The sequence below is a fragment of the Cricetulus griseus genome, chromosome 8, assembly GCF_003668045.3.
Source record: "Cricetulus griseus strain 17A/GY chromosome 8, alternate assembly CriGri-PICRH-1.0, whole genome shotgun sequence".
Classification (NCBI taxonomy): domain Eukaryota; kingdom Metazoa; phylum Chordata; class Mammalia; order Rodentia; family Cricetidae; genus Cricetulus; species Cricetulus griseus.
This window is the reverse complement of record NC_048601.1, coordinates 23,981,931-24,008,276: the sequence shown is the minus strand read 5'-3', so window position 1 is coordinate 24,008,276 and position 26,346 is coordinate 23,981,931. Positions and strand designations below refer to the sequence as shown.

General features: G+C 48.2%; 1 protein-coding gene across 1 annotated transcript; it reads right to left on the bottom strand.

Annotated features, from left to right (window-relative positions):
* Nucleotides 1-703: 703 nt before the first annotated feature.
* Bid (BH3 interacting domain death agonist) lies at nucleotides 704-26,315 on the bottom strand. The gene is made up of 6 exons (XM_027429326.2): nucleotides 26,178-26,315; nucleotides 11,311-11,376; nucleotides 9,505-9,712; nucleotides 6,174-6,313; nucleotides 4,545-4,757; nucleotides 704-2,732 (listed from the first exon to the last, which is right to left on the bottom strand). The coding sequence occupies exons 2-6, from the start codon at nucleotides 11,320-11,322 to the stop codon at nucleotides 2,721-2,723; spliced, it is 585 nt and encodes a 194-aa protein (XP_027285127.1). The 5' UTR covers nucleotides 11,323-11,376; nucleotides 26,178-26,315; the 3' UTR covers nucleotides 704-2,720.
* Between the last annotated feature and the right edge of the window lie 31 nt (nucleotides 26,316-26,346).

The window sequence follows — 26,346 nt, the reverse complement described above, 5'->3', positions numbered from 1 at the left end:
TAAGAGGGTATTTTAGACACTGCTTCTACAGACCTGGTTTTTGCATCACAGAAGGACCTGGTTGCTGGACACATTCCTCCAGGGAACATTTTGACATGAAAAGCTATTAATTTATCTAGGTGTGTGTGTGTTTGTGAGTCAGAGGATGACCTGGAGGTCAGTTTGTTCTCTCCTTTGGTCATGTGGGTCCCGACACCTGGTGGGAGACACCTTTACTCATGGAGCCATCTTGCCAGCACTGCATTTTGTCATTTTGAGATGAAAGGTTTGTGGAGGCCTTCCTCACCCAGGAAGGTGAGCTACATCTTCCCTTAGTGAGGCTACAAAGGTCTGTCTGGTCCCCGTGTACATGGGCCATTTGTTGGCCAGCACGGAAGGAAAAGAAATTTTTTTTTCCTCAACCTGTGTTTTCCCTGCTCTTGTAATCTTTCTCCCTTCAGATTAAAAGTGCCTCTTTCTCTTAACTCCTTGGTTACACTGTTTGTTACTGGTTCTAGTACCTAGTTGTCCACCCTCCCCAAAGTACTGGAATGGTATTATTAACATAGCGGAGTCAGGCAAATATAGCTGTTAAGATGTTTGCCCAGGGTACATGAAGTTCTGGGTTCAATCCAAGCACCACATTAACTGGGCATGGCATACATACCTGTAATCCCAGCACTCAGGTAAAGGAAGGAAGATGATGTTCAAGGCCAAACTTGGCTAAGAGCTAAAGGTCAGCTTTTAATACATGGGATCCTATTTTTAAAAATAAATTAATTAAAATTACCATGGAGCATGGTGGCATAGGTCTTTAGTCCCAGCACTCGGGAGGCAGAGGATCTCTGTGAGTTCAAGGCCAGCCTGGTCTACAGAGTTAGTTCCAGGACATCCAGAGCTGTTATACAGAGGAACCCAGTCTCGGAAAAAACAAAAAGCCAAAAACAAAAATTATCGTTAAGCGTTTGACTCAGGCAGCAATCACTTCCAGTGTGCTTGTCAGCTCTGACCGCAATTGTCGGACTTGCTCAACTCATTATTGTGAATTGTTTTGGCTCCTTTCCCATCCTGCTGTCTACTTTGTGCCCAATCTGTTTTTTATGGGAAGTGACAAAAGTCTACAAACTGCTTTCAGTCAGAAGCAATGTCTGGAGCAATCACCCTGGAGGTGACAATAAAATGAGATTTTTATGGTATCCGGTGACTCATCTTTGTCCACTACTCTTGATTTTGTAGTCTTCCATACTTAAAGTGTGTGCATTCTTGGTTTGCCGCTCAGTTCTGAAAACACAACCCTGGCATTCAAAATCACGTCTCAGTTGCCGGTGAGCACAGTTAGTGAAGTCGCTGGAGTAAAGGCAGCCTTAGGAACTGTGACCCCAAACACTGGTGTTTATGCTGGATCCTGAAGGTCAGGTCAGGAGCGGTGTAACCTGATGCACTCCATCATTTAGGAGATGTCGCTATGCCAGCATCCTTTAGAGAAGAAAGCCTTTATTTTGAAGAAGCAAATTTCTATCACTTAAACCAATTCACATATTTTTAGAACAGAATGAAAAATATCTCTGAATTAAAATCATCCCTCAATTATACCCATACAAGGATCATGTTTAAAGAAAAATCTACCCGTTCCCACGATACACCAAACCGTCATGGCTGGGATGAATTAAAAACATGGGAACACTTAGCAGGTAGTGGTGGCTCATGCCTGCAATCCCAGCATTAGGAAAGTTAACAGAAAAGTCAACCTGCATTTGAGGATACATGGTTAGACCTTGTCTTTCAAATACAAAAGCAAAGAAGGGACATTTGGCTTTGATACATGGAATCTTTCGAGAATGTTGGCCTGGGGAGAAAGAACACAATTTTGCTTTACCACCAAGGAAGTGTATCAGCCGTGACTGGAAATCACCTCTGTGAGCTTGACTAAGACGGTGGCCTGCTGCACTGCAAGCCCAGTGGGAGGTGACGATGCTACTGTTTGGATTACTGGCTGTTTTAGGTCTCTCTCCTATTCATTCTGGTTGACTCTGCTACTACACTTGTTCCTTGTGTAAATGTGTTCCCTAGCAAGGAACTGGTTGTAAATTACACACACAGACGAGTTGTGTGCACAACTGTTTGTTCCCACTGGGATGGAAATCTTTAGCAAACAGTCCCCTGAAACAGCTAAACCCTTATGTATGGGTGGGTGCGGAGGGTGGTCAGTGCTGCTCATGGTTTTGAGAACAGAATCATAGTCTCAAACCTCATTGCCATTCGGCTTTTTACAAAGGAAGGCTGTGGCCTTCTGAGCACTGGGTAGAATTCTCACTCTTGGGCCAGTGCACCGCTCCTAGCACTGTTCTGAAACAGAAGCCCGTCTGCATGATGAAGACAACATCCCAGAGCTAGCCTCTTGTGAACAGTAACGTCACATTACAAGTAAGTTTTTCTGCCTTACAACCTGCTTTTACGTTTAATTTCCAAGAGGGAACCTGTACAGCTGATCAGATAAAGGTACAAGGTGTGGGTGCAGGAACTGGCATGAGCCCTTCAGATACACGCATACTGGCATCTTCATTAGACTAAATTTTAAGTAAGTCACCAGCTCAAAACATTGTCCTGAAAACAGGGAGACAGCCATTATCTGGGAGCTGTCTTCACTCCAACATGTGTTTACATGGCCACGTTCCTTTGGAGGAAGCTTCACTGTTCTTGCCATGTTGGGTCTCAGGCAGTCAAGCTTCTGCAGGCCTCCTTCAGTCCATCCCCTGACAAGAGAGCAGTGGAGTCAGTCACATTCTAGGATTCAGTGCTCTACAACACAAGTGCCGCCCGCCCAGCCCTGGCTGTGCTCATCAAACTGATGGCTGTCCACGCAGAGACCGGGGCTCAATCCCCAGCTCCCTGCCCATGTGTGGTGGGTGGTGCATGCCTGAAGTTCCAGCACTCGAGAACTGAGGCAGGAAGATTGTTTTGCCTCACATGTCTTCTCAAGACGGAGTGTGGACTCTGCCTTGAACAAACAACCTCCTCCCCCAAAAAGGGACTCCTGGGTAGTGTTTCTGACATGTTCTAAAATTCCAAACATTTGCAAATATTATTACAGGTTACATCTATCCATCTAGCTTCCACTTGGGTTTGAGGAAGTAGAGCATGGGACTTTAAGGACACTTGGCCCTTTCTGAGCAGCAGAAAGACTGAGTTTGGGCTTAGCCTGATGTAAGTACTATTCCTAGCATGCACAAGGTCCCAGAGTGCATTCCCAGTGCCACCAAAATAAAAACGCATGGCTACCCTTGCAATGGATGTGTCTTCAGGTCACTGGAGAGCTCGGGTAGCCTTTCTCACAATCATTTATTATCCCTATTAGCTTCTCTCCATCATCCTTGGGTAGCATACTTTTTTGTTGTTGTTGTTGTTGTTTTTTCGAGAGAGGTTTCTCTGTGGCTTTGGAGGCTGTCCTGGAACTAGCTCTTGTAGACCAGGCTGGTCTCGAACTCACAGAGATCCGCCTGCCTCTGCCTCCCAAGTTCTTGGATGAAAGGCCCACTGCCCAGTTGGGAAGCACACTTTTAAAGAATTTAAATTATAGCCAGTGAGATGGTTCAGTGGATAAAGGCGTATATCACCAAGCCTGATGACCTGAATTCAATTCCTGGGACCACAAAGAGGAAGAGAACGGTGCCCACAAGTTGTCTTCTGATCACATGTGCTGTGGCAGGCATGCCCCCACACAAACTACATACACATACAAATTAATGTAGGAACTTTTTGATTACTTCTATTATGCCTGGGGCTGTGGAGATGGGGCAGTGAGCCGCTATGCAGGCATGAAGAGCTGAGTTCAAATTGCTAGCACTCACGTGAAAACCAGACCTGGAGGCTGGAGAGATGGACCTGTCCTTAAGAGCACTGGCTGCTCTTCCAGAGGACTCTAGCTTAATTCCCAGCACCAATATTGTAGCTCACAACCACTGCAACTCCAGTCCTAGAGGCTCCAACACCTTCTTCTGGCCTCTGCCGACATCAGGCACACACACGGCACATAGGTAAGGCACCAATACATAGAAACCAGAAGCAAGTGGTGGCACTCATCTGTAACCCAGTGCTGGGGAGGGAAGGGAGGCAGGGGGAAGCCCAGGGCTCGCTGGCCAGCTAGTTTAGCTTCACTGAGACCCTACCTCAGAAAGACAGGTTGAACAAGACAAAAGAAGACACCTGGTAATGTGCTCTGGCTTCCACAAGCACCTCCACACATGCTGACACTCATGCGCACACCACACGCATACTTAAGCTTAGGTTTGTGACAGTACAGAGTAGCCCAAGGGAGCTGGGCCCTTGGCCATCATTCTTCTCACTCCATGTCTCCCCACTCTGCTCGGGTCCCACCGTGTGTGAAACAGCCTTTGCCTCTCATCTGAACACAGCCTGTGGTCAGTGAGAAAGGAGATGAGACGGGGAGAGAGGACTTCAGCAGGGGGCTCTGCTGGACTCTCAACAGTCAAGGGAATAGGGTAGGAAAGCAGGCAGGGACCATGAGCCTCCACGAGAAGCCAGGAGCTGCTGTCACTGGTCCTTACATTCCTAAGTAAGTTCCTCACAGAGGTGAATAAATTCTGGTTAATAAAGTTCACTGTCGTTCGGAAGACATCACGGAGCAAGGACGGCTCATGACTGGCCACGCTTTTGGCCAGCAGCAAGGTCATTATCAGCATGGCCTTTTCATTCTCCATGTCTCTAGGGAAGGCCGTCTTCACCTCATCGAGGGCTTTGGCCAGGCAGTTCCGTCTGTCCTGCACGTGAGAAAAAGACTGTTTACTGATGCTCTTCCCTCAGAGGGACTGAACCAGGGGAAGGAGAGAAGCCTTTTAGAGGGAGTGGTGATTACACAGCTAAGAGCATCGGGCAGAGGGAATGGTGGGGAGGCCACGGGGCACTCACCCACCAAGGCGAGTTTACCGAGCAGCCTGTGCACACTACTGAGTGCTCCCTGCAATCAGCTCTTATAGATCTGGCTGTTCAGGAGGGTGTCTGGGGCTCATCTTACTGGTGTGCTTGGCTTTGGGGACTACGTTATCTTTCCTTAAGTGGGAAAGGCAGACACTAGACCACGAGACCTGGAGAGATGGCTCAGAGGTTAAGAGCATGTACTGCTCTTCCAGAGGACCCGATTCAGTTCTCAGCAGCCATAGGCACGGTGAGTTCACGATGGCCTGTAAGGCCAGCTCTAGAGGACCTGATGTCTCTGCCTGCATCACAAGCATGTGCATGTACTCACACACAAGGCACACACAGAGAGACTTGTAATTAACTTTAAATGTTTTCAGAAAGGGGATGGAGCGGTGGCGGCACACATCTTTAATCCCAGCACTCGGGAGGCAGAGGCAGGTGGATCTCAGTGAGTCTGAGGCCAGCCTGGTCTACAGAGCGAGTGCCAGGACAGCCAGGACTACACAGAGAAACCCGGTCTCAAAAAAAAAAAAAAAAAAAAAAAAAGAAAGAAAGAAAGAAAGAAAGAAAGAAAGAAAAGGGTGGGGTGGGGAGTAGAGATCTTCAGGTTCTGTGGCTCACATTCAAAATCTCCCCCCTAGGAGGAGTCCCAGACAGATGGCTCTATGTCCTATGACAGCGGCAGGAGAATGGCGGGTGTTGAGAGTGAGTGAGCCAGCATAAAGACAGGCTGCATGGAGGCACAAGGAATCTAGATGGGGAGGGCACCCAGGATTCAGCTGGTGGAAGCTGAAAGAATAGTCTCCCTCCTCTATCCTTTCCAGAGGCAGGGACATCACAGCTCGGGGTTTGGTGTTCTCTCTCTCTTCCCTTCCGGAAGGACACAGTACTGAGAAACAAGCTTTGGCAGAGTCTTGTCAGTTTCTATGTGCTGATATAATTGCAAAGCCAAGCAGAGGAGCAGGCTACACTGCCGCCCTGGGGAAAATGACATCGAGGTCTTTACTGGTATCTTTACCTGACTCTCCAAAGTGAAGACCAAGTCTTCTTATAAGGATCAGGCACTTTGATCCTCTAAGTCCTGGACTCTGACTTACCAGATCCTACATCTCAACCGACTGAATTCTTTGGAGAGACCATGCTGGTGGCAGTCAAGGACAGGACTCACTTCCTGACAGAGTGGTTCTACAAAGGGAAATGTCCCCACACATCCCAAGTGCCCTTGAAGAGAAGCTAGAGGGCTGGAGTCACATACTTACTTCCTCCGACAGGCTGACGTTCATGAACTGGGCCGCCAGCTGTCTCACCAGTGTGGGCTGGATGCTGTGGTTCAACTCATCGCCTACTTGAGCGAGATGATGGGCAATTCTTTGGATGACATCTTCCTGGCTTTCAGAATCTGAACATTCAGGCAGCAATACACAAACAAGACTCAGCAATGGTCCGGGTCAACAGCTTCATGCCACTTCCTATCACCACACGTGCCCTAGTGGGGACTGGCCACCGATGGCCTGAGTCCAGGGAAGGCCTGAGGCTGGCTGGAGAAGCAGGCCTGTCCAAGACTATACACTTGCTGCTGCTGGGAAAAGGCCCAGAGCTGCAGCATCCCCAAAGGCACCGCTGAGATGAGCCTGGGGCCAGTCTGGCCGGCCCTGTTTCCTCTCAAGCTGCCCCTTCTGTGGTTTCTGATGTTGCCCTGCCTCTCTACTGCCTAGCCCTACTGTGTGGTCTCTGTCCCAGGCTGCTCCCTTTCTTTCTTTTTTTAGGCACTATGCGCTTTTATCCATGTCTGTTGTCTGACACAGCTGCTTAAACCTAAGCTTCTGAAAACTGTAATTCTGTTTATTTATGTGTATGAGTGTCTTGCCTGCCTGCACGTCTGTGTAACTCCTATGTGTCTGGTATCCATGGGGGTTAGAAGAGGGGATTGGATCTCCTGGAACTAGGGCTGAGAGCCACCATGTGCATGGAGGAATTGAACCTGTGTCCTCTGCAAGAGTAGTAACATGCTCTTAGTCACAATCTGTCTCTCTAGTTCCCAAAAAACTAATTTTAAAATCCTTTGGTTTACTGTCAGATAGCCAACACTTAAGAACAATACATGAGTGACATATAGTTGGTGCTCAGTTAAGTGATTTTATGAGTAAGCGAATGAATGAATTACAGACTTGTATGTAACCTAAAAAGTGCTCGGTAAATATCACTGCAGTTTTGTTTGAACCCCGTGGCTTTCCACTTATCCCGACAGGGACGTGCTCCCTCCCTCGGTCAGCTGTCAAACTGGACCTCACGATGCAGACTCACCCTGTGTCTCAGAACCAGGAAGAGGCTACAGTGAGCTGGTTCTAAGAGGACTCACTTTAAGGAAGTGGCTAGAGGCCCAAGGTACTCAACAGGAGTGAGGGAAAGACGGCTTCTGTCTGTCCTGTGCGCTTCCGTGTCCCTGCTGCTCTCACAAGGGAGCGACTCTAGCACTCAGCCTATGTACACCTGGCCCTCGCTCAGCTGATGCATGTCACACAACCACCACACTGCTCTCCTCGAGGCCTTTCCAGTGCTTCTCACTTCTGCTGAAGTGACATGTCACTACTTGGCTTCTGGTTCCCCGTGACTTAATGTTACCTCTCCTCCTGCTCATTCACTTGCTGAGGCTTCTACTCTGCCCCTCTTCCAAGTCCTATCAGACCAGACTTCTCCAAAGCCTCAGCGAGATCAAGTGTCAGCCCCACAGTCGCCTTCACTGACACCCTGTGAGTTTAGCCAGGCTCTGACGTCAGAAGTAGAAAGGAGCAGGGGAAAGACTTACACAGCAAGTTTCAGGATAGTCAGGGTAATACAGTGAGACCCTGTCTCAAAAAAATTTAATTAACTGGGGCAGGGGTGGTGTGGTGGAAGAGGCTAAAGCAGTTGCTAGTCTCCCTTACAACCAATCAAGGGCAGTGCAGCCTCTGTGCCCAAGATGCCAAGGTCAGGGAAGCTGGGCTTAGCAACAGGTACCAAGTCTAGCTTGAGAGGGTGGCTGTCTTTTGTTTGCTTGATTGCTTGCTTGCTAGCAGCAAACCCAGGGCCTTAGAAAGGCTAGGTACTCTCTACCTCTAACCCACACCTCCAGCCCCTGGCCTGCAGGTTTGGAAGGCCTTGGTCTAGGGCTTGGAGGTCCCGGAGGCCTATAGAGCAGTGACTCCAACAAGGATCAAAAATCAGCTGAGGGCCAGTGAGTTGGCTCATAGGCGCTTGCTACCAAGCCTGACAACCTGAGTTCGACCCCCGCCCAGGTCACACATGGTGGAAGGAAGGAACCAACTCTGACTCTAAACTATATATGGGGGTATGTTATGGCATGTGCATACCCCCATACCTAGACAGACATGAATTAAAAGAAAAAAACCAAAAAAACCACCCAGCAGTCTCCAGCCCAGGAACACACTGGTGAGCAGAGCCCCAGGTCTGCACACTTTGAAGAACTTCCCACATAACGCCAAAGTGCACGCTACCCACAAGTGCTCTGAGCAAGTGACATATCCCAGCCTTTAGGAAAGTCTCCTCCCTCTACTGCAAACACAGTAGACACAGTAGAACAGAGAGAAGTTAAGACAGAAGCTGGGAAGAGAGCTCAGGTCAGGGAAAGACAAAGTCTAGATGGCAGAGTGACACAGGTCAGCAGGGGGCTGAGCCATGTTCCTGCAGCCTGGGCAGTTAGATCTGAGGCTAATCATCTCCCTCTGCTGTGCCTCGGTTTCCTTACCCAGAAATGAGGGTCAGAATTCTTCAGTGCTCTGGTTATCTCTTAAGGTAACAGCAAGTCATATATGTTACGGTTCCATAAAGGGTGCAAAAATGACCATAAAGGTAGGGGTTTTCATTGGATTTAGAGTTCAACTAGCCTACAACACAAGGTGCTGTGGGGCTGTGTTAGAGTCGATTGGGGGCTGGGACCGGACTAGCAATGTCCCAGACCTCCCAGATCTGATGAATGGCAGGAGGAATGACGCTCCAGGTCTTTTTTTTTTTTTTTTTTTTAAAGATTTTATTATTTATTATGTATACAACATTCTGCTTCCATGTATATCTGCACACCAGAAGAGGGCACCAGATCTCATAACAGATGGTTGTGAGCCACCATGTGGTTGCTGGGAATTGAACTCAGGACCTCTGGAAGAGCAGTCAGTGCTCTTAACCTCTGAGCCATCTCTCCAGCCCTCTCCAGGTCTTTGAAATTCCCAAGCTGAAGCTAGTGGCACCTCTGGGTTATAAAATTTCCACCAGCTTCCTCTTGGCAACACTGTATGTAACTGCTTGGTACTTATGGTTAAAAACACATTCCATTATTGGTCCAGAGAGGAGACCGGAGTCCCGACCTGAAGAGAACTCAGGGCTCATCATAAGGAGGAACTTTCCAGTCAGTCCCCAAACGGATAATGAATTGGATGTGACTGGACGAAATCAAGCACAGATCACAAGACAAGTCACATGACATGCACACATGGAAGAACCTGACAATGCAGGGTTAGAGACTGAGTCCTGTAACTTCTGGGGGAGGGGGGCAGTAAAGCCTAGATATGGGGTTAAGGGGACACGGCCAGGGCCTACCTGGCTGTATTCTTCCATGGTAGGAACGGCTGGCCCGGCTGCCGTCGGTCTGCAGCTCGTCCTCGTCCGCATCCAGGTAAACTGGCACGGGCAGTTCCTGACCCAGTACCTCCAGCTCTCGGTGGAAATGATACTTAGAGTTTTGGAGGAAGCCAAACACCAGCAGGTTTGTGATGTGCTCAGTATCCAGGCCCGAGCCGTTGCTGACCTAGGATGAAAAGGGAGTCAGGAGGGCTCATGGAAGCTGGGTCAGGGTACAGCTGGACCTGAGGCTCACTACCTGTAAGAACCAATAACTCTGAGGATCTAAAAGCTCTAGTAAGAGGCCGGAAGTGGAGGCATATTCTGCAGCACCCTCTCCAACTAACGTCGCCCATAGACACCAAAGGGTGATCTATAGAACTCCTGAAAACATCTGCTGAGGAAGCCACTTCGAGGGTAAAGCCTGCACGCCTTCTCGGGGAAGCAGGCAAATGTCATCATTTCAATTCCATCCGTATTGACACACAGAGCTGGGCCTGACTGCACTGGCTCTGTTCCCACCAACAAGTACTTCTTCTCCACATTCCCTTCAGGAGCCCATGGTGGTCCTGGCAGGCAGAGGATGCTCAATAAACACTGGGGAATGCTGACCCAGGTCAGACTCTACGTTTGCTTGCCCCCCCACTCCACTTCAGGGGGATGTGTGCATAATCAAAAACCCCCAGAGCTGGTGTGGGGGGGTCTTGCTCACAGGCCTCTCTGCTCCTCACTGCAGACCTACAGTGTATCCAAAAGCAGCACCCGGGGAGGAGCACTGGGAGAAGCACTGGGAGCAACACTGGGAGCAACACTGGGGAGGATCACTACAGAGGAGCATTGGGAAGCAGCCCTGGGAAGCAGCAGTGGGGAGGAGCACTGGGGAGGAGCTCTCAGACTGCAATGAGGCCCTGCAGTACAAGAAAGCTTACAAATGACACTTGAGGTTACTTAACGTCCCTCAATTGTGCATTTAACAGATGCAATAAATGCTAACTTTGCCGGGCTTTGGTGGTGCATGCCTTTAATCCCAGCCCTCGGGAGGCAGAGGCAGGTGGATCTCTGTGAGTTCGAGGCCAGCCTGGTCTCCAGATCGAGTGCCAGGACAGGCTCCAAAGCTATACAGAGACAATCTGTCTTGAAAAAAAAAAAAGCTAACTTTATGTTATTTTACTATAAAAAGTTGTACTAAAAAATTCAGAAAGTCAGAAACATTACAAAAAAAAAAATACAAGTTCCAATGAGGGTGGGGTCAAATGCCCAGACAAGGAGAAAATGTCAACATTTCACTGTGGCGTCAACCCTGTGGGCAAGCTACCCAACTTCTGTGCCTCAGCTTTCCAGCCCAAAGGTAAAAAGGAAGGGACAACAGCAGGAGGGATGGCAGGAGAGGGCCACTCTCTAGGGGCCCTACAGGACAGCAGGAGACAACAGCCCTGACTTGCAGACTGTGGCCACTGGAAGGGGAGACTTCGGGAGGCTCAGAGACCACTACTGCCCACAGCCTGTTCATCCCCTCACCGGGGCAGGTGGGAGCCCAGGTCTTTTCTGTTCATACAACTAGCCTCTGTGCTGCCCCCGCCATGTCTACCAGGCTGACAATCATGCCAGTCCATCCTTCTGGAAGGTCATTCTCCATTGCACACCAATTCCTATCAGGTGACAATAGAGAGCAATTCTGTTGGATACCCATGGTGCATCTCTGCAGACCTGTCAAATGAGGGGTCAGGTTGCATCATTAACAGGGACATTCAGGAAGAACAAAATGAAAAGATGCCAGAATCTAACCTGAGAGTCCATGGTACAAGCAATGCAGCTCCAGACACTGCTGGCTCACAGAGTCCAGGAAACAACCTGAAAGAGGACACAAAGATGGTATAGGTGGCTGTTCCTTGAAGCGATGCCCCTGTGGGGCCCCCATCAGGACGCTCCTACAGCTGCAGCCGAGGTCACGCCCATCCGCCACCACTGGCTCTCAGCCTGCTCTTTTGTTTGCTTCCACACAGAACCAGAGCAGCAATCTAGTCAGTCAGGTCTGCAATCTTCCTCCTTGCAGCCTCAGGTGGTTCTCCAATGGGAACCCCCAAGCCAGTTCCCCAGAATTCAGCCTTGCTACCCACACTCAGGAGACTGATCAGGCCAATCAGCGCAACCCACATGAATTCCTATAGCTAATCCTCACACCAGTTAGTGAGTTTCCCAGTTAGTCACAGACACCTACAAGATTGCAGGTCATCTACATTACAGGATCAGGGCCTTTCAACATCATCAACTCATTTCCTCTTTGCACCCACACAATGAGGCAGAGGAGACAGTGTGCGTTCCATCTTAATGAGAAGAAAATACAGTTTGGACCCGACAAGACAGCTTGGCTGGTAAAATGTGTCTGTCACTCAAGCCTCTGGCCCACCACACACTGACTGGACCAAAGCCACTTAAGAACTGAATTTATGGTGGCTCATGCCTTTAATTCCAGCACTTGGGAGGCAGAGGTAGGCTGATCTCTGTGAGTTCGAGGCCAGCCTGGTCTACAGAGTTACAGAGTGAGTGCCAGGACAGGCTCCAAAGCTACACAGAGAAACCCTGTCTCGAAAAACCAAAAAGAAGAAGAAGAAGAAGAAGGAGAAGGAGAAGGAGAAGGAGAAGGAGAAGGAGAAGGAGAAGGAGAAGGAGAAGGAGAAGGAGAGGTGAATTTAAGAAGTATGTCCAGCCAGGCAGTGATGGGTGATGGAGCACACCTTTAGTCCCAGCACTCGCGAGGCAGAGGCAGGCAGACCTGAGTTTGAGGCCAGCTTGGTCTACAGAGTGAGTCCCAGGACAGCTAAGGCTACACAGAGAAACCCTGTCTTGAAAAAGAAATAAAGAAATAAAGGAAGGAAGGAAGGAAGGAAGGAAGAGAAGGAAGGAAAGGAAAAAAAAGGAGCATATCCAGACCAGCGGCTTTGTCCAGGGTGGAGGTTCTTATGACTAGGTGTTTTGATGTGTTTTGCAGTTTGCACCTTTATTATCAGGTTAAGATGCAAATCTCTGTGAAGATTCTGATCAGCAAGACTGTCACCCTAGAGATGGAGCCCACTGATACCACAGAGAATGTGAAGGTCAAAGGTCCAGGATAAGGAAGCACCTCCCAATGACAGCAGAGGCCCATCTCTGCAGGCAAGCACCTGACCACTCTTTCTGATCCAGAAAGAGTCAAGACTGCACCTGGTCTTCCAACTGAGGGGTGGCTGGCACTTCTTCAGCCTGGATTTCCAGTGGGCACTGATGGCATTGCTGCACACTAAAGCCATCTGCCCCCATTTAAGTTTAGAAATTACGAGTTTCAGTAATAGGCAGGTGTGCCAATGTATGCCTTTAATTCAAACATCTGGGAGGCAGAGATAGGTGGATCCCTAAGTTCAAGGCCTACCTGGTGTACAAAGCAAGTTCCTGGACAGCCAGCCAGAGCTATACAGAGAAACCCTGTTTCAAAAAAGCACACCACACACACACACACACACACACACACACACACACACACACACACACAAAAAAAAAAAAAAAAGTTTCAGCAATAGCTGAATCTCTGTTTACAATGTTAATAAAGGTTCTGGTGCAGGATTAATAAAAGAAAAATATGTCCATCCACTGTATATACACTACTACTGAGAATGCAAATTAGTATGGCTACTATGGAAAGTGGTATGGAGGTTCCTCAATCAGCTAAAACCAGGGGCAGGCCAGATGTGCTTGCCAGCAGGGCAGCTGACCTGAGTTTCAGCCTGGAAGGGTGTGACAGGTCAGAGCAGAGCCGATTCCAGGTTCCTCTGACCTCTACACCCAAGTGCCCTGCCTCCACCATACACACACACTAATAAATAACAAATTTATTTAAAAAAAACCCACCTTGTTTGGCATTTCCCATTGCACTCAGAAGTGTTATTAGACACAGGTGTGAAAACACTCTACAAGCGCCTCACGGTGGTATGGCTGTCAGTCACTGAACAGCAGAGGCCACTTCCTCCAGAAGCCACCAGGTGGAGTTCTGGGCAGGAGAGCTGTTTCTGGGCCAGATGTGTCATGAGAAAGATGAACAAACATGCGTCTACTCAGACACCACCTCACTTTCCTGGTGCCCCAAGAGTTTCTCTTGTACCATGGAAGCCAAATGTCCTGAAGTAGCTGAACACCCTGAACTTCAGCCCTCTTCTACATGCGCAGAGTGTAGACACACGCCACACAAGGAGGGAAGACAGCAAGGCACGTAAGTGCAGTTACGTACAACGCTGTGTGTGTGTGTGTGTGTGTGTGTGTGTCCGTCCCGCTGAAGTTTATCTACACAACTAACAAACAGAAATGTGGTAACACTACAGAGAAAGTCACATCCTACTGTAAACACTCACTCAGTCACTCACCAAGTGTCCAAGGTGCCAGGGGCAAAGCAGAACACAGAATGCCACCAAGATAAGATCTATTTAGGGCTGATGAATGCCCAAGAAATGACCAGAAAAACATAATGAGTTTTCCATCTTTTTAAAAAAATTAAAAATTTTATATACATTGGTGTTTCGTCTACATATATGTCTGTATGAGGGTGTCAGATCTTGGAGTTACAGACAGTTGTGAGATGCCATGTGGGTGCTGGGAATTGAACCTGGGTCCTCTGGAGGAGCACTCAGTGCTCTTAACCGCTGAGCCATTTCTCCAGCCGCCAACCTTGAAGACCCCGTCTTCTGTTCTACTTCTTGAGTGCTGGGGTTATGTGTGTGTCATCACACCTTGTAACCCAGGGCTTCTCGAAAGTGAGGCAAGTACTCTGCCAACCGAGCTACATCTCCAGCCTGTGAGCAGCTTTAACACGGTACTGTGTGGCTTTTTTTCCTATTGGGTAATGAGTTAAATATTTAACATTTGTTCATTTAAAAAGATGGAAAACTCTGGGCTGGAGAGAGAACTCAATGGTTAAGAGCACTGACTGATCTTCCAGAGGACCCAGGTTCAATTCTCAGCATCCACATGGCATCTCACAACTGTCTGTAACTCCAAGATCTGACACCCTCACACCCTCACACAGACATACATGTAGGCAAAACACCAATGAACATAAAATAAATTAATGAAAAAGAAGAAGTTGTTTAAGGTCATCCTCTCTACACTGTATGCTGGGTAAGGCTGGGCTACATGATACCATGTCTCCATAAAAATAAGTAAACAAATAAATAAAAACCATTCAAGAGTCAAAGAACCGCGTTCACAGAGGATGGGAAATAGAAGGACTTGTAGACATCTGCAAGGTTGGCTGTAGCTGTAAGGTAACAGCTGCATTCCACTGGACTAAGTTCCTGTCCAGGTCTGTGGGATGCCTGCATCGATATCTGTGTTTTACAGAGTAGCAGTAACCTAAAGGGTACGACGGCTAAAACACCAAACTGTGGCTGTGTGGCTCAGAGGTTCAGCAGTGCCTAGCATGCCTGTGGGCCTGGGCTAGACCCTGGACAACCCGAAAACAAAGTATGTTTTAAGGGACTGGTTGGAAACTGGAGGGATGGTTTGGCCGTTAGGAGTCCTTCTTGCTCTTCCAGAGGACCCAAGTTTGGCTCCCAGAACCCATAACCTAGGTCAGATGGTTCATATATCACTTGTAACTCCAGCTCCAGGGGAATCTGATGTCCTTCCTATTCAGGTCTCCATGGGCAAGAGAGACAGACACACAACACACACACACACACACACACACGCACGCACGCACGCACGCACGCACGCACGCACGCACGCACGCACGCACGCACGCACGCACGTGCACACACAGAAAGAAAGACAGAGAGAAAGAGAGAGAGAGAGAGAGAGAGTAAAGGGGACTGGAGAGATGGCTCAGTGTTAAGAGCTCTGGCTGCCCCACCAGAGACCTGGGTTCAGTTCTCAGTACTCATCTCCCCAGCCCTCCCTTCTTTTTCTCTTTTCCAAGACAAATGACCAAATCTGAGATTTTCCAGGGTTACCAGCATAGCTTTAGGTGTAAAGATCCTGAAAGGGCTGGGAACAAAGCTTGATGGTAGAACACCTGCCTACATGAGCAAGACCCCGAGAATTCCATCCCCAGCAGGCAAAATACAAATAAGTAAATACAGTTATTTTGTTCTAAATCTAGGGTCTAACTTTAGAAAAGGACAAACATCAAGTGTGGTCAGAAGCATAAAGCAGCAGGAGGGCTGGGTGATTAAAACAGGCCCTCATGACCTGAGAACAGATTTGGTTATCCATTAATGACACAAACCTTTACTCTCATAAGCAGCAAGCTTTGTTCTGTCCCCTCCCACCCTGCCCCATCGAGGTCTAAAGTCAATCAACATGCAGCAGCAAAAGGCACTTATCTATCCAGAGTCACTGCAATCGGGCGCGTTACACGGCAGTGAAGAGGAGCCTCTGAGAGACAACTCTATGTCAGCAGCAGGCTCAGCAAGACCAAGGCATTATAAACCACAACAGTAAAATCCTTTTTCTAACCTCTGGATTCCACTTTCTTTTCAAATTCTGGTGCAAACTAGAAAAGAAAATCACCTTAAAAATTTATTATCGATGTGTGTGTGTGTGTGTGTGTGTGTGTGTGTGTGTGTGTGTGTGTGTGTGTGTGTGTGTGTGTGCGTGCGCGCGCGTGTGTGTCTGTGCTCACAAGAACGCACACACAGGTCCACTTCCTGCAAGAGCTCACAAGTAAACATGACAGGGGTGGCAGATGCCGCAGCATGTGTGGAGGTCAGAGGCCAATTCTGTGGAGGTAGTAATCTTTTTATATCTCTATATAAGCTCCAAGTATCAAACTGCGGGTCAGGAGGCTTGCCAGGCAAATGTCTTTATCCACTGAGATCACTTTTAGGTTCAGGAAATCCCAGACAGTGGAGAGACCCTATTCAAAGAAACAGTGAGGCCTAACTGACTCCCTAAGCCTGGTACGGTGGTGCAGACTCACAGCCCCAGGGACTGGGGAGGCTGAAACAGGAGAATCACTTGAGTTACACCAGCATGGGGGAACATAGGGCAAAACATAGCAAACGATCAAAAGATGTTATTTATGTGTGTGTGTGTGTATGTGCGCGCACGCGCGCATGAAGTTATCAATTTTTTTTTTTTTTTTTTTTTTTTGAGACAGAATCTTACTGTATAGCCTTGAATGGCCTGGAACTGGCCTCAAACTCACAGAGATTCACCTGCCTCTGCCTCCTGAGTGCTGAGAGTAAAGGTGTGCACCACCATACCTGGCCATAAATAAATAAAATAAAAAATATATAAATTGTTTAAAATTTTTTCAAGAGCCAAGTTAATTCGAGGCCAGCCTGATCTACAAAGTGAGTTCCAGGACAACCAGGACTGTTTCACAGAGAAACCCTGTCTGGAAAAAACAAAACAAAACAAAAAAACAAACCCAAAACAAACAAACAAAAAGACAAAAAAGAATAGTGATTTATCTAAACACAAACTTACAATCTTTCCTAGAGGTAAATATTATGTAAGAAAAATGTTAGCTATTTTCATAAACAAACCTGCAAAAATGTAAGAGGGGAAGGCAGGCAGAATAAAATGTATGGGTAATTCTTGTAATATCTTAACTATGTGAGTTTAGAACCTTCAAACTTTCCTGAATTTGTTTCTATTGGAGGTTTTTTTGGGCGGTGGGTGGGATTGGGCGACAGAGCACCTGTGTACCTGTTCAGTACGAGCAAGATCCCCAGTTCACAACTCTGCCTCAAAAAGAAAAAAATCTAAACTTTCTAGCACATTGACATGATTCCTATTTTTCATTCATACTCCAAATGTAGAAGCCCAATTTTTAAAATAATCCTGCGTGAATTATACAAATAACTGCAGATAGTGCTACTCCAGTGGAGGCACTCATGCCCTGGCTGAAACCCCAATGATCAAAGCAACTCTTCGATCATGAGAGCAAAGGCCCTTCTCCACTACAGACACAGACTCAAGCAGCAGCTACTCAAAAGGCTGAGGCAGGAGGATCACAAGTTCAGGGCTGGCCTGGGCTACTTAATGAGACCTTGTCTTAACACAAATATAAAACAAGGCTGCCTAGATTGCTCAAGGCCCTGGGTTTAATCCCAGTACCATGGTTCACCATGGAGGGTAGGGGAGGGTGTGTTTTAGTTTACTTTCTATTGTAATAAAACACGTGACCAAAACCAAGTTGGGGACAAAAGTACATATTTTGGCTTATACCTCTGAGGTCACACCCCATCACTGAGCGAAGTCAGGGCAGGAATTCAAGGGGCGCACACACTAACCTACCCCTAACCCTTACTCACATGCCAGATAACAAATGCTGTTCTTCCCACTAGACAAAAAACTGAGTTCAACTGAGCTCAAGTCCTGCGACAGGTGCTCTCTCTCAGCAGAGAACAGACGCGTCACCCATTCTAAGGATGAACAAATGTTAAGACATAAAACTGAATCTTTGATGTGCCAACAAGGAGACCGCCTCACCTGTCATGTCCCAGTCATGGACCAAGACAAATTCCAAAATGGAAGGCAGGGGTGCCAGGCACACTGGTCAGCAAGTTCCACTCCTGCCTCTACCTCCCAGGTACTGGGATGTCCGGCAGATGATGAGGTGCCCAACCCAGTTGGTGATTTGCAAGCCTGGCTGCATGCTGGAGTCTACAGGGATGCCCTTGAACATAACGATCTGACTTGACCCCCCCCCCCCCACACACACACAAACACACGGCAACCAAGGAATCCACTAAAAAAGCTACCAGAACTAATTCTCTAGGAAAGCGAGGCAGCAAAGAAGAAAGCACCTGTTAGGGCTGTTTTTCTACACACTACTGATAAACTAAAAATAAAATTAGATGGTTATTATGGCACCAAGAAATACAAAAACACTGCTTTCTTTTTCCTCACTGATCTTCTGGAGGGCAGACAGTACTTCTGTCTCTCTGCACCACTCCCCACCCCCACTTCTGTCCTGTCTCTGTGTCTCTTTACCTTATTTTCTTACCTCCTCCTCAATAAAACTTCCAATATGGAAAAAAAAAAAAGAAATAGAAAATACCAAGACCTGGGCCTGTAGCTCCACAGTAGAGAACACATGTCTACCAGGAGCCTGAGATCAACCCTAGTTCTGTGAAAAAAAAAAAAAAAGAATACACACACACAAAGCATTTAAAATACTTACAAATAAATTTAATACAAGTGTCAGGCCTGGACAGTAAACGAAAACTACAAACATTGTTGAGAGATAAAAAATGGGAGGCTAGCATCTGTCCAGGGGTGGGGTGGGAAGACACAATGCTGCAGACCACAGTATTCCCCCATCACCGGCACATTCAGTGCAGTTCCTATAGAAACCCCAGTTGGCCTTTTCTGCAGAAAGTGACGAGCAGTTCCTAAACTCATAAGGGAATGCAGAGGACATTTTCAGAAATAGCCGATCTTTACAAAATAGATAGACGTTTACTTCCTGATTTCAAAACTTACTCTAACACTAGAGAGTCATGACAGTGTGGGCCTGGTTAAAGAGAAACGGAGAGCAGTGAACAACCCCAAGATCACTCATCTCTCGACCGTACATCAACTGCTGACTGTGGAGCCACCGTCCTGAGACAACCGATTATCCACCAGCAAAGGCATGAATCTGTACCTCTGCCTAGGGTCCATACAAAAGATCTCCAAATGGATGCTAGAGGGCTGTAGACATGGTTCAGTAGTTAGAGCACTGGCTGTTATTCCAGAGGACCTGGGTTTGATACCCAGCACCCATATGGTGGCTCACAACTGTCTTCAACACCAGTTCCAGGGGATCTGACTCCTGGCCTCCACAGGCACCAGGCACCCATGTGATACACAGACATGCATATAGGGGAAATATACACATAAAAGTAAATAAGTTTAAATTTTTTTAAATAAATAAATTTGAAAAAAAATAGATGATAGAGGTTTTCCCTATCAGACATACTGTCCAGACTGAGGAAGACAGGGAAACTTTGGGCCGGGACAGCATCTGCAAGCACAGGGCACATGGGGTCAGGGCATCACCAGAGGATCCACTTCCGAAGACAAGAGGAACTGAGCCCAACTGTCAGTGAGCAGACATGGTCAAATGATGCCACAAACAAGATTGCAGCTGCTCCTCCCATCAGGAGGTGGCAAACTGGGTGTCTCTGGCCCCCTGACACACCCCCTAGGCAGTCTGTTTCGGTGAAAGCCAAGCTCAGAAGAGCTAAGATGACTTGGGATGTTGGAGGTCCCAGGAGACGACTTGAAGCTACACAGAAAGGTTCATTAAACGATAACAAATTATATTTTTGTGTGTATATGGTGTTTTGCCTGCATGTATCTCTATGTACTACACGTGTGCCTGGTACTCATAGAGGCCAGAAGAGGGTGTCAGATCCCCTAGAATTGGAGTTATGGAAAGTGGTGATCCACCATGTGGATGCCAGGAATCAGACCTGGGTCCTCTGGAAGAGCAGCCAGTGCCTTTAACTGCTGGAACATCATCTCTCCAGCTCAAATAATAGTTTTTTGTTTTGTTTTGTTTTCAAGGCAGAGTTTCTCTGTGTAGCTTTGTAGACCAGGCTGGCCTCGAACTCACAGAGATCTACCTGCCTCTGCCTCCTGAGTGCTGGGATTAAAGGCATGTGCAACCACCGCCGGCCAAATAAGCTTTTTTTAGGACTGTCTTACTATGTAGCTCTGGCTGTCCTCAAACTTACTATGTTGACCAGGCTGGCCTCCATTGGAGATCTGCCTGACTCTGCCTCTTGAGTGCTGGGATTAAAGGTGTGCACCACCACACCTGGCTTTGAATAACAAATTCTTAAAAGAAAATGAAAAAAAAAATAGGGATAGGCCTAAGTGTAAGAGCTAATCTATAACACTTTAAAGAGAACACAAAGGACTGGAGAGGTGGCTCAGCAGGTAGAGTACTGGCTGCTCTTCCAAAGAACCTGGGTTTGACTCATGGCATGTGAATGGTGGCTCACAACTGTAGTGCCAGTCTCTGAGGATCCAATGCCCCTTTCTGGCCTCCGAGGTCACCAGACACACAGATGGTATACAGACATACATACAATCAAAACACCCACATATAATTTTTAAAATAAAATTAAAGAGAGAGCATGGGAGGAAATCTCAATTCCCTTGTACTAGGCAATATCTTAGACACAGCCCAGAAGCAAGTAACAAAAGAGAAAATCATATAAATTAGTCTTCAAAATTGGAACCTTTTATGATTCAAAAGATACTACTGGGAAGATAAAATGTGTAAGAAAATAAAGCATAATCGAAATACACAGGAAACTAAAACAGGAGGATTTCTTCAAGTTTGAGGACAGCTTGATCTGCATAGTGAGTTCAAAGCCAGCCTAGGGAGAAATGTTTTACAAAGCACTTGACAAGGGACAGGTAGCAAGAATATGGAAGTGGCTGGTAAGATGACTCGAGTACCAAGTCTGTAGACCTGAATTTAACCTTAGGACTCACACAGTGGAAAGACTCCAGCAAGTTGTCATCTTCTCTCTATATTCATGCTGTGGTGTGTCCCATAACAAAAAAGAGTAGGGGCCTAAAAGATGACTCAACTATTAAAAAGCATTAGCTGCTCTTCCAGAGGACCTGGGTTCAGTTCCCAGAACCCACATGACAGCTCACAATGGTTTGTTCAGACACCCTCTTCTGGGATCTGACACCCTCTTCTGGCCTCCATGGGCACCAGGCATGAAAGTGGTGCAAGCAAAACACCCACATACAGACTGGGAACACAGCTCAGTTGGTAGAATGCTTGCCTAGCGTGGACCTCAGGTTGGCCTGGGTATACAGGTGAGAAGGATGTAACCTTCTGATCCTCCTGTCTCCACTTCCCAAGTGCTGGGATTACAGATGTGCACCATTCTGCCTGGTTTATGCTGTGCTGGGGGGATTGAACTAACTACTCTGCCAGTTGTACTTTATCTTCAGCCCCTTATTTGGGTTTTTGAGACAAGCGCAGGCTCGCTTTGGAACTTGTTCTCAGCTTCCTGCCTTGGATTCCCATGTGCTGGCATTATAGACATAAACCATCACACCAGCAACATAATGATTTTAAAAACAAGAGTGTAGCTGGGCAGTGGTGCACACCTTTAAATCCAGCACTCAGGAAGCAGAGGCCAGCAGATCTCTGTGAGTCTGAGACCAGCCTGGTCTACAGAGTGAGTGCCAGGACAGGCTCCAAAGCTACACAGAGAAACCCCGCCTCAAAAAAACAAAACAAAAAAGAAGAACAAGAGTATAGAGCTGGAGACATGGCTCAGAGGTTAAGCGCACTGGCTGTTCTTCCAAATGACAGGGGTTCAATTCCCAGTATCCACATGGCAGTTCACAACTGTAACTCCAGTTCCTGATCAGACACCATAATACAGACATACATTCAGACAAAGCCCAATGTACATTAACTAAATAAATATTAAAAAAGAAAAAGAACGGCTGGAGAGATGGCTCAGAGGTTAAGAGGCCCTGAGTTCAATTCCCAGAAACCACATGGTGGCTCACAACCATCCGTAATGAGATCTGGTGCCCTCTTCTGGTGTGCAGATATATACATGGAAGCAGAATGTTGTATACATAATAAATACATAAAGTCTTAAAAAAAAAAAAGAAAAAAGAAAAAGAAAAAGACTGTAACTCAGTGGTAGAGCCACTGCTTATCAGGAAAAAGATTCTGCATTTATTTTTATTTTTATTTATTTATTTATTTTGGTTTTTTGAGACTGGGTTTCTCTGTGTAGCTTTGGAGCCTATCCTGGCACTCGCTCTGGAGACCAGGCTGGCCTCGAACTCACAGAGATCCGCCTGCCTCTGCCTCCCGAGTGCTGGGATTAAAGGCGTGCGCCACCAATGCCCGGCAAGATTCTGCATTTAACCACAAGCATTGCCCAAAAAAAAAAAAAAAAAAAAAAGTACATGTAGCTGAAGGGTGGTATGAGAGAGGGGCCTGTATACCATGTAACTTGAGCTTCCCATCGCTTGTGGCTCTGGCTCCACTAGGCCCTTAGAAGTTGGCCATTCTGGATACTTGAAGCCTCTCAGATATAGTCCCCGGCTTTCCCTCCCTGCCCAGGATCTGGGCTTGTGAAAGATCTAAGCACTGGGTGGGGCAAGATGTCTAGAAAGGGAGTCAGATGTCCCATGGGTGAGCCAGCAGGAGATAGGCAGATGCCCCAGAGGCCACTCTGCAGTGTCTGTCTTGTCTTTGACCTCTGCCTTCTGCTCCCTACCCCCATGATTCACTGTTTTTTTTTTTTTTTTTTTTTTTTTTTTTTTTTTTTTTTTTTTTGAGCTTGGTCATGGAGGAAATGGGGGTACCCAGGCCAGCAGAAAATACAATGAAAAGATGACTGGATTGCTTGCACCACACTCAGGGGCCAGAGTTGGCAGTGGGCCTGCACTGCACAGCAGCTTCCTGTCTCCCACACCCTACTAGAAAGTGACCGTTCCTCACTTGTTAAGGGGACAATAGCCTACATCAGGGACAATAGCCTACAACAGGATGGACAACGGGTAAGATGCCAGCACAATCGCCTTGCCTAATGAGATATGTTCCTGGAGGGACATGCTCCCCATGATCAGCCCAGTAAGGACTTTAGAGTGTGGTTTCCCTGGTGTTTTGTGGCCATCTGCCAGGATGGTTCTTGGGGGGAAGCCCCACCGCGAAGGTTCCTAGCACTGAGGCTTCAGCTTCTCTGTTCATATCATTAGCTGCCCTGGCTCCCTCTGGCTGCTGGAAGGGAAGAGGAGTCTGCATGAAGGGAGATGCGGGGTCTGACTCAGTGGCAGAGAGCACATCTGGCACCCACCCAGCCCTGGGTTTGTCCTAGTCCTGAAAAACAACGAGTCTAGGGCCATTCTCTCTGTTCCTTTCCCCTTGAGGTCGTGCAGGCCCCAAAACGCACCCCCTTGGGAATGTGGAGCATGGCCTGGGAAAGCATGTAGTGTGGTTAGAGCTGGGAGTTCTGAATCTGATTTTGAGACCCTGGGCAAGTTAATCAGCCTCTCTCTGCCCAGTTTATCCATCTGAGGAAGGGAGTAATAATCTAGTCTTTAATTACGGTAATATGAAATGAGCTAATTAATATAAATGGTGCACACTATAGTCCCAGGACTTAGGAGGCTGAGGCAGCAAATATCCTGTTTGTTTGTTTTTTGAGACAGGTTTTCTCTGTATAGCCCTGGCTGGAGCTCAGAGATCCACCTGTTTCTGCCTCCTGAGTGCAACCACTGCCCAGCAAGGAAGTACTCTTGAGTAGGAGTTAGAGACAAGTCTGGGCAGCCTACTGTCTTAAAAAAAAAATAAAATAAATTTGCAGCCAGGTGTTGGTGATGAATGCCTTTAATTCCAGCACTTGTGAGGCAAAGGCAGGCAGATATCTATGAGTTCAAGCTCTAGGGCCAGCCAAGGCTATACAGAGAAACCCTGTCCTGAAAAACTATAAAATAAATTTTTAAAAATTGTAAAGAGCCTGGTCTACAAGAAGTAGTTCCAGGATAGCCTCTAAAGCCACAGAGAAACCCTGTCTCAAAAAACAAAACAAAACAAAAAAACAAAAACCAAAAACATTGTGAAGAAAACAAAGTGCATCCATGTGCTTATCAGGCATGGAAAGCTCTGTGTGGTATTTGACCACTGCCATCCCCCACCCTGCAGCTGTCTTCTTCAGGTCTGTGACCATGGGGAAGGATACAAGTGGGTTATGAGGGTGCCCAGCCAGGCAGAGTGGCCCGAACCAGAAACACTAGCTGCCGTCCACGGCCACAGCCTGGCAAATGGTGGCCAGAGATGCAGCTACAGAACAAATGTCCAATGACCACAGACCCACAGCAGAAGTTTCTCACAGACCAGCAGTCTCAAGCTAACATCTGGGAACCACCAGATTCACTGTATCCCTGATGAGAATGGCTGTATGGCCTTGGGTCACCAATCCTCAATCTCTCACTAGAGAGAAAAGGGACAGCTGCCACAGCCTGTACTACCCTTCAAGAGCTCTAAAAGGCTGTGTCATCGAGCCTTACTTCCGGAGTCCAGGCACCCAGCACTGCTGAGCCTTAGAGTAGGCTATTCTTCCTTGTAAATAAGAGGAACCAGGTGACCTCAAGCTGTGAACCTTGCCTCCTCTACCCCAGCATCCTCTGCAGCTGGCTTAATCACTCCCTTTTCAGGTATACCCTCAACTCATCCTTCAGAGCCCCCACTCACTTCAGACCTACCCAAATCTCTTTAGAACTGAGTACATGCCACATCCTGGTGGCTCTCTGCATCGGCCATCACCAAAGCTGGTACCCAATACTACATTACACCAGTAGCCAGGAGATAGCACCTCAGGAACCTGCACCCAGTGGGTGACATGTCTGCTAACCCCAGCTGTGACAAGCCAACCCCACTGCCACTCCTTTTCTAGGCAAGAGGGCCAGCAGAGGCGAGGATACACACAATTCCTACCTACACACGATTCTCCCTACCTACAAAACTTTACAAGAGCTCAACCCACTCAGGAGTTGAAGCTTCTGGAATGTTGTCCCAGGAGGAGACCGACTCCCCTGAGGGAACAGTCAAAGCTGACTGCCAGGGTTTGTCCAGGATAGCGCTGCCCAACGCTCAGGGGAGCACTCTGGACTTGGCAGTGTCATGGCTGGGTGGAGATGGCATGTGAAAATCTACATCACCCTTGCAGTTTTCCCCCAACTCCCTTCCATAGTTAGGTCACCCTAGATCTGGCCTCAAGGCAGACTTCCAGGAAGGGCAAGCAAGCCTGGGCTGGCACCGGGCAGTAGCCTGGGAAAGTCGGGGAGGCCTGGGTTGGGTACTTAGACTGGTCTTCTTTGCTTATCTAAGGCTTATCAGACGAGGGCCAATCCCATCCTAGAACCGACGATACCTGGCCTTTTAGTCCGACCTCTCACCGCTCACAACAGTTCCACCCGGAGCCGCCCCTTGTGCATATTCGTTTGTTGAGGATATAAACGAATGAATGAGTGAATCCTTGTTGGCTCAGCCACTTGGTGGCTGAGGGCTGCACATTTCTTCCAGAATCCTACAGGGTTATCTGGCTAACCATTCAACAAACTTTAAACAAACAAACATACAAGCCACTCTCTATCAATATTTTCAAACCACTTGTGTACTGGAGATGCGGCAGGGGGCGGCCACTTTTCCAGTTGAGGCGCGAGTGTGAGCTGTGGGGCTCAGTGGCGTCCACAGGTGTAGGGAAGGTGCCCTTCGCTGGAGTCCAAGATTTGTGTCCGGGTTGGGGTTCCGAGCTTGTCGAGTGGCCCCTTGTGTGGGCTGCAGCCGTCCCTTGTTCATCTTTGCGGGTGGCCACGGCAGAGAGGCTAGCCGAGCGCACTGGGACCTCGGGCCCGCCTTGCCCACTCCGCGCGCACCTGCCGAGTGGAGCGCGGGGTCCAGCAGGAAGCCTGCCCCCGGAGCAGACCAGGACCAAGCACGCGCCCCAGGCCCTCCCGTGCCTGGCCCCCAGCTCCGCGGTGGCACCGGGCGGCCGGCGCCCCCACCCCGCCTGCACCAAGGCGCAGGCGCCCCGCCACCGCGAAGGACCGAACGGATACCAAACTGAGCTCGGCGCGGACCCCCGGAGGGGAACGCGGGGCCGGGGTGCGCCCAACAGGGTGGGCGGACTCACCACGCAGACGCTGCGACGCGGGGAGCCGGCCGCGTTCAGGCTGAGGCAGGGTTGGCCGAACGACACTCGACGCGCCCTGCACGCCTCCTTCCTTTCCTCGTGCCCGCCGGGCGCTCGCCTCGCCCCGCCTCACTCCGCCCTGCCCCGCCCTCTGCAGCCCCGCCCCGCC

Coding starts and splice junctions, on each gene's coding strand:
- Bid (XM_027429326.2), bottom strand. Junction 6,314..9,504: donor CCATGGAAGAATACAGCCAG/GTAGGCCCTGGC, acceptor CTGAATGTTCAG/ATTCTGAAAGCCAGGAAGAT. Junction 4,758..6,173: donor ACGTCAGCCTGTCGGAGGAA/GTAAGTATGTGA, acceptor TCTCACGTGCAG/GACAGACGGAACTGCCTGGC.